Source organism: Limulus polyphemus, unplaced genomic scaffold, assembly GCF_000517525.1.
Source record: "Limulus polyphemus unplaced genomic scaffold, Limulus_polyphemus-2.1.2 Scaffold2664, whole genome shotgun sequence".
In the NCBI taxonomy this organism is placed as follows: domain Eukaryota; kingdom Metazoa; phylum Arthropoda; class Merostomata; order Xiphosura; family Limulidae; genus Limulus; species Limulus polyphemus.
The window spans coordinates 51,846-60,815 of NW_013668274.1; the positions used below are offsets into that span (position 1 = coordinate 51,846).

At 35.3% G+C, this 8,970-nt stretch overlaps 1 protein-coding gene across 1 annotated transcript in view; it reads left to right on the top strand.

The window, feature by feature from the left end:
• The window catches only part of LOC106467567 (homeobox protein CDX-1-like), a 17,068-nt gene extending 10,093 nt beyond the window's left edge, over positions 1 to 6,975 (top strand). The window contains exon 2 of the mRNA XM_013927927.2: positions 5,597 to 6,975. Within this exon, the coding sequence (XP_013783381.2) occupies positions 5,597 to 5,922 (326 nt within the window). The 3' untranslated portion in view covers positions 5,923 to 6,975. The remainder of the gene's footprint in view (positions 1 to 5,596) is intronic.
• The last annotated feature ends 1,995 nt before the right edge of the window (positions 6,976 to 8,970 follow it).

The following is an 8,970-nucleotide window of genomic DNA, read 5'->3' on the forward strand; positions in this document are numbered from 1 at the left end:
AAAGTAAGTTATACGGGCCTCGGGTGTCTTAGGGAGCACGTCCCACACTAAAGTAAGTTATACGGGCCTCGGGTGTCTTGGGGAGCACGTTCCACACTAAAGTAAGTGATACGGGCTTCGGGCGTCTTAGGGAGCACGTTCCACACTAAAGTAAGTTATACGGGCCTCGGGCGTCTTAGGGAGCACGTTCCACACTAGGAGCTTGTTGCGGCTTGTACATTCCATTTAAACACATAATATGGCTGCGTTAACTTATATGTTGTTGTTTTTCTGTCGTATATATCTACGGTATGAAAGTTTAAACTAGTTAGGAACACGCCTCTGATAGTTTTATTCAACAATTAGTGAAATTGCAGTTCGCGGATGGAACAGTTCAACTAGTTAGAACTAGAACTAGGTGCCTAAAACAGCTTTTTAGTTCATATTCATTGTTACGAGTAATAACAGATGAAGGTTCAGCGCAGTAAAGAGCCTGGCATGATCTGGTGATTGGAGCGCTGGGATTGCAATCTGTGGATCACGAGTTCGAATCACATCACCGAACACACTTGCCTATTTGTTGAAAAAGAGAAACCTAAGAGTTAACGACTGGTGATGTTGACTAGATGCTTTCCCTCTAGTCTATCATTTTGAAATTAGGGACGGTTAGTGCTTGTATCTCTCGAGTAGCTGCGTGAAATTCAACGAACAAACAAAACTTACCGAAGACAGTACAAGCTGTAATAATGAACAAACGTTGCGAAATAAGAACAGAAGAGAATCCCCCCCCCCGCAAGTAAATCATAATTCCTGGTAAAACTACACAACAAAATATTTCTACCTTTATTCATTACCAACCATGTAAGTTGCGGAAGTTAGAACGTATAATACGTTACAAAAAGAACAAATAATTATTTTACTGTAGTTACAAAGGTGGTGACAATATATTATACAACTCCATGCGATAGCTCGCTCGACTATTACTTGTGGCAAAATTACCAACAAACGTAAAACACGCGGTGCCCTTTTCCTTTATTATCATTCTCGACATGGGTATTCGTGAGGCACCCTGCTTTTCACCATGTCGCTAGAGACAAACTGATGATACCACCTTTAATGGTCAACAGACAATTCTTGCTGACCTTCAGTCCTGGTCCACCTGTGAGGAAAAGGACAACCTGCGACAATTTCTACTCTCGGGGGAAAATTGCTTCACCTAGCTAGTACAGCCGGGTGGTTCAGCTTGACACCTGTGGATACGTTGAAAGGGGCTCGTCGTTATGAACGTCAGTTACTTCCTAAAAAGTTTGTCTAATCATAGGGTTATAAGGGCAGTGGTTGACTTTGAGGTAAACAGATGTAAAATTGCTTTGTCATTAGTTGATTAAACGCGGTTACGGGAGTGACCAATATGAAACCCATTAAATACACCTCTCCTCTTTATAATTAAATTATACAATGTCTTTAATCCAGTACCCGCTATTGTTGTTACATAGTTATGCTTGCGTATATCAAAAGATATTCTTGTAGTAACCAAAGTATATTGAATTATAGGTGTATAAGTATCCTAAAACATATATATATATACGTGATTCACTGTTGAAACATCACTTATGAGTTAATGAAAATTTGAATCCGTGCAAATGACCATTATATTATATTGATTAAAGGCAAATAAAGCAAGTTAAATAATCAAAATGTATGAACATAAATTACAACACAACTTTAATATCTTAACATAACCGTAGTGTGTAGTGTAGCGCGTAGTTGTTTAATACCAAAATCGGGCGTGGTCTAGTTGTTAGCCTGTCTAAACTGTGAATCCAAGGGTTTATGATTGGTAACTCGTTGCCACAAAAGCACTCTCCGCACTTTGGAGATGTGGATGCGTTATAATAGTACTATTGGCTAGCTGCCATCCCTCTAGCCTATCAGTTCAAAATTAGAGACAGCTATAAGCAGATAGCTGTTTGTGTAACTTTGCGCACAAATTGTTAAAAAAAAACATCTTATTTTTCCTCAAACATCTTCATATTTAGAAAGGTAGTTAAAAAAAGATATCACTTACACAACTATGAACCTTGTGCTCTGTGTTTTCATGCATTAGGAAAGTTTTTCTTTACAGTTGTGACGCCGAACCTTGTATCAGAAGAAGGAAGACTAAACATTGTCTCTCATCTTTATTGGTAGCTCAAAATTAATACCTTATACATCCTCTTGTTTAAAATTCAATAAAATATAGGGATTTGTGCAATCAGGTCCTGAGACACTGCTATTCACCCACATATAGTCATTAGACAGAACCCTTGTTTACCATGCTTCGTAATCTTGATCTGCTTCTATCCTATAAACATGTTTAATTCCGGTCACGGAGCAGTTCGTACCAATTTCCATATATACACCCTCGGATGTGGTTGTGGCTGTTTGCATTCTTAACGAGATGTTTCACTCTGGCAAATTGGTCCCGAGGTGATTTTGAAGGAAGTTTTACGACCGATCGTATTACCTTCATGAACATTAACTGATCTGGCTTTTCCTAGACTGATTTAATCAAGACATAAGTCGCGGACTGCAACTTACAGAGATGTGTATAATTTGTACGTTGGCGAAAACACAGTAAGTTCTGTAGATGTGGCATCGGAATATCGTTGAAGATTCTTTGATTTCATTAAAAAAAAAGATAGTTTGCTCGTTAAAACTAAACTGAGTACTTATAGAATATACAAAAGAACTATTGAATATAATACTCTATAATCTTTGTAAATGTTCTAAGATTCTATTATCTAAAACTTTTATTTCGTGTAAATAATAATTAAAACAAGTAGATAGGTTGAAAACATGCGTATGATGGACACTACTCCTTACTCTCGCAAGCTGCAGGTGCTGATATCCTGAATGTTTCAAGCATAAATAATGATTTAATGTAAACTTTTCTTCAGTTTTTAACACGATTTATAAATCTCATTTCAATTACGTATTTTATCCATCATGATTAATGTTCTACTTCTCTAAGAGAAGCTCCGTCACGATAAATTTTTCTTTCATTATTTCCTTACACTTTAAAAAATTGATAAGATAACATCACATCTGCGAATGATAATTTTATCCTCGTTTTTCATCTATAAACCATTACTTTTATATGAAGTTTAAGAAATGGGAATAATGTATTTTATCCAAATTGATACCAATTTGAGTGCATGGTTGTTTCTTTTATTTTTTAAAAAAGCCTCCTGGTGGGACAGTAGTAAGTCTTCGGATTTACAATCATGGATTCAATTCCCCTCCGTGGACACAGCAGATAGCCCGATGTGGCTTTGCTATAAGAAAAAGCACACATACATTTTTACAAATTTACACAAAGTGCCTGTAATGTGTTAGGTTACTTACGTCTTCTATGTGTTGGATTTGGATGGTTCTCGTATTTTCATAGACTACATGTCCTTGGCATTCTCATTGTTTGCATTTTCACCTTGTAATAAGGTCAAAACCTGTGCACAACAATATTTGCAGAGCACAATCTGTTGACAGGAGCTTGTAGTACATTTACACTACCACATTTATTGTGGGATCATACACTCACAATAAATCTAACACAGAAAATTATTTTGTTCTGGCAGTATTAACTAATATAATCGAGCTTCATGTTTGATACTAGATACGCCTGGTTATTTATTGGAGCGCGGGTTGGTCTTGTGGTAGAGCTTTGGATTTTGGAACTAGCGAGACATAGATGGTAGTATGTTGCTGACTTGGTACCTTCCTTCTGATGAGTAGTTCAAAATGAAGGATGGCGGCAGACAGCTTTAGTGTGGGTGTTTTCTTATAGCAAAGCCACATCCGGTTATCTACTGTGACCACCGAGGGAAATCGAACCCCTGATTGTAAATCCGAAGACTTACCACTGTCCCACCAGGGGACAATAGCTTTAGTAGCTTTACCGAAGTTCGAAATACAGATTATTGTATGCTAATAGAATAAAATACTATAGCATGTTTAAAAGTTTATTACTTATTCTCACTGAAAGTATTTTCTAAATCACCGTATGGAACGCTCCTCACTGGCTCAGCGGTGAGCCTACAAGCTTACTACGCTAAAACTCAGGTTTCGATACCCGTGGTGGGCACAGAACAGATAGTTCATTGTGTAGCTTTATGCTTAACAACAAAAATAAATACACTGTGTGAAATTCAAGGTAATGTAAATCCCAAAGCGCATTTTATTTTCCTTTTTTTTGCATCGATTTTTGTTTTACATATTTATATACATCAAAATTCATTTTGTTTCTAGGAAATAAATACATTTTAGATATATTCAGATTCATGGAGACATTTCAAGCAGTTAGATAATAGATACTAAAGAAGACTCGTCATGAGATTGTGTATATATATGCATTCACGGTGATAATGTTTTGAATTATTCTTGAAAGCTTAAAAAAAATGTTGATCAAAATACTGATAAGGAAACCCATTTTGAAAGGGCAAAGGAGCATTTTTATATATTGGATTAAACAATAAAAACATTATTTTGTCCATTAGTGGTAGCGTGTCTGATTGCTTAAACTTGCTGATTTCTGACAAATTTACAACCACCAATTATGTCCTTCTGGAAGCTAAGTGCACTGCAGAATAAGCCTAGACATACAGTTTCGTTAAGTTTCGGATTGAGGCACAGATGTGCAACTTAAGTACGGCTTACATGCATTGGCAGGAAAGTCAGTTCCGCCGCAAAATCCTGAACCTAAAGTGTCCTGGTTAAGATTCCTAGTCCTGACTGTCATTCAAGTATTTGGATATTGCTATTTAACTACAGCCTTTAGTGCCGGGTCTAAAAGCCAGGTAAATTTATTCTGTAGGTAGAATTAGACACCTGGTGGCGCCTTAAGTGTGTAATTTCCGCAATTCAGAACGCTTTAAGAACCTCACTTAACCAACCAATAAGTTTAAAAAATGAAAGGCTTCCAACTTCAACATCCTCGTTTAACGTTACCGAGTTCTATAAAAATACAGGAGTTTGATGGCAATACAAATACTTTTGTCACTAGTCTTGGATCGCGTGACGTATCAACTGTGCCTCACCTAAGAATATCAATAGCTTATCTCGACAGGTTGTCGGTAAAGCTAGCTAAACATGGCATCAAACAAAAGGTGACCATTTGCTTGGGGTGCCTCAGTCGTACGTCGCCGCCACTTTTCCACACCGTAATTCAGGGGTGTGTGATGTTTGATAAGAACTTGTATCTATAACTACTTACTTTGTGTCGTTTGCCGCTGTGTTTACCACACTAGGGATAAACGTAACGTAGCAAGACGCAGCCATGAATATACCACTTGTTAAGCTGTATTACTTATTTAATAAATCTGGACAAAATTTTATTATTTCTGTCTAATAGGTTACACCAAATACCTGTACGATATATTTACTGTATTATAAAGCTTACGTCTGACAGGAAAAGTATACATTTTAGGCTTAAATTATAAAACAAATGTATTTGAACGTTAAATATTGTAATTGGTGAATTATATTTTATCAGATTTATTTTTAAGGAAGTAGAGATTTTTTTAGATTGTTCCTTTATTTTGTTTTTCTTCATTTAACGTATACTTTATAAAACTTGCAGGAAAAACCAGAACTAAAGATAAATACCGCGTTGTCTACACCGACCACCAACGGCTGGAGCTAGAAAAAGAGTTTCACTACAGTCGTTATATCACCATTCGGCGGAAAACTGAATTGGCTACCATGTTAGGCCTAACAGAGCGTCAAGTGAAAATATGGTTTCAGAACCGTAGAGCCAAAGAAAGAAAGCAAGCCAGAAAACAAGAGGAAATTTTACGTAAAGAAAAAGAACAAGTTCAACACGATATCACCGCGGGTCCAGGTTTTGGCATCGCAAACAAACCCATTTCTGCTGTGATTAATATGAACCCAGGTCATTGTACCTAAGTATTACCTATAACATTGCTATTGATATGAGCACAAACGCCAAGTTAATAGACATATTCTTACAAACGATAAATGTATATTAATAAGATGTGCAAGGTCAGAATATCAGTATATTAGTTAGTGACTTTCTTCGTATTCTTCGCTGTAATTGCCAATATATTTCATTGTAGAAAGAAGTATGACGTCAGTGAGTTTAGTGTGCATAGCAGACTGACTTGCTGAACATATATTTGAAACAGGTTTATAATGACGACGTTTTGTAGGCAAAGTATGAAGAGAAACGAGAGAACAATTGAATCCTCAAAGTGTTTGAAATATCTTGAATGACATGAAACACTTGAAGATTTTTTGTGTGCAATTTTAGTGATCTGAAGAAAGATAAATAATTTTGTTGAGCTTTGTTTGTTGTATATTGGGATCATTTGAATATTGTTATTATTTTATGTCTTTGAAATGTTGAGAAAAATTAATATTGGAGAAATTTAACTTGAATATTGTCCCGAACGCCCGTATTAAAGTTAAAAGCTGTTAAGATTTTTTTTTTTCATTTACAGCATTTATCTTGCAAGGATCTATATTTTTTATTAGGACACAATCAGTTTTCCCTACCCGTTCAAGGAATTTTATTTTTTATTAGGACACAATCAGTTTTCCCTACCCGTTCAAGGAACTATATTTTTTATTAGGACACAATCAGTTTTCCCTACCCGTTCAAGGAATTATTTTTTATTAGCACACAATCAGTTTTCCTTACCCGTTCAAGGAACTATATATATATATATACAATCAGTTTTCCCTACCCGTTCAAGGAACTATATTTTTTATTAGGACACAATCAGTTTTCCCTACCCATTCAAGGAACTATATTTTGGTTAGGACACAGTCAATTTCTGCTACGCATTAATGGTGTACTCTAAATCTAGCGTACGACACCCAAGAACATTGACGAAGTTTTCATCGTTAATCTCCAAAACTCCTATCTATAGATGTGAAGTCTACATTAAATTCGTTAAGACATGATGCGAATAATGTTTTGACTGTAGACTAAATAAATATCTACGTAAAAAGAAAGAGTTGATTCATTGGTGTATGAGTAAATCTTCGTTTTCACATCATGTTTATTTGTATAGCTTGTGTCTTTCGCTTACACATAAACTTAATTACAATTCATTTAACTGTTGAGAAAACCAAATAGTCATACTGACAAGTTTCAAAAGTATTTTCTATTTGCATATTTTGAAAGTGTACAAGGTCTCAGACATAACTCTTTATAAAATTGAATTAATTTCGGTTATAACAGGTTGATGTTATGTATATGCACTTTTATGGGCGTAAATATATATTTTTTAACAACTATGTTTTTTCCATTATAATTTGAAGGGAATAGTAAGCTGTATACAATGAGGTAGTTCCTGTGCACAGAGAAATGGTTAAAAGAGCTGAAATGGTTTACAACCCCAATCACCCTGAGCTATTGAGATCTAATTGGCTATCCCCTCCCCCCTGTTTCCTTTACTGAGCAGTTAGTTGTCATGAGCATACAAAGAACGTCAGCATATTGTCATACTCTTGTCCTAGGACCTTTTTCATTTCGTTCTTCTTCAGTGTGTAATGGATGTTATATTTGAAGTTGAAACCTACAGGAACCCATACATTGTCGGGTTTCCACATAAATAGCAAACCGAAACTAATCGAAACTACGGATTTTTTTTTAAAGCTACTAGGAGAAATGTCATATTAGGGAGATCCGAACCACTTAGTCTCGGAATTCTTGTTATCTGCATTGAAACTGGAGTTCTAAAACTGTAAACGACCATTTACGTTTATTTTTGGTGAAAACGCGAACAAGCCCAACGGCGTGATTTGTCACGCTGACAATCAACACTCAGTTTTGACACAAAGATTGCAGTTAGAAGAATAAATTATTAACCAGGTTTAAAAACTCCCTACAATATATTCATCACAAAAGGTACACGTTATACTTTTATCTTGAACTTTAAATTTTTCTTTCAGCTCGACTTTCACATATTAGTGAAAGAAGATGGTTCTGATTTATATGGCCAAATACGAACAAGGTGAAACTAGGATCAACACCAAATTTTTTATTAAGTGGAACTTGAGACTGAACAAGATTCAAACCTGCGAGTCTGCAGGCAGATGCTTTATTTTAGTTAGCTAAAATACCTGTCCTCTAAAGCAGAATCACGGGTTCGAACAGCACTCGGTCTCAGTTATGACTTGTGGTATTTCGAGAACGCTCTTAAGTAATTTGTGGCTATATTTGTAAATCCATTTGTTGTAAAATACATTTCATCATATCGTATGAACATTTAAAAGTCCCATTTATAATTTTTATGTAGTTACTCATCACTCCATTGATTAACTTTAAAATGCTTAATAGTTACATCTTTCACACAATGTGTACATGTTTGTATTCTAAAAGCCATAAAGAAGGCTGTTCCAAATTGATATATTCATCAAATGACTATATGAAATAAGCATAAGTAAATATGAACATTGAAATATCCGTACGTTTACATCATTAACACAAAGGAGCGTGAGATGATGTTTATTACAACGGTATGGCTGACTTTTAACTTTTTCTTAATGTTTTAATGAACATGTTTACTTGCTTAAACTGTTTTAATGCATATGTACATACAAGTTTTTGTGTATCGAAATGTGATTGTGGTGATTTTTTGTATATTTGTGTAAAAGTAGGATTTGTTCTTTGTAAATTTGATCAGATGGTTAAAAATCAGGTTACTTATAGTACAGTGAGTGTACCAAGAAACTAATAAACACTTACACCTGAACTCTTAAAGTATTTATGAAAAGTACCCAAACTACATAATGTTCAGTTTCGTATTAAAATTGGGTAATAATAACTTTGACGATTTTATGCAACGTCAAGCGAACGAAACTTCGAATCATTGAATTGATGTTGAATTTCTTATGAGCGTGGTCGTGAGGGCAATAAAAGACGTCAGTCCACATATAATTCTGAAACTGTACCAAGTACTTTGGTATCAGTATTTTCAACATGAA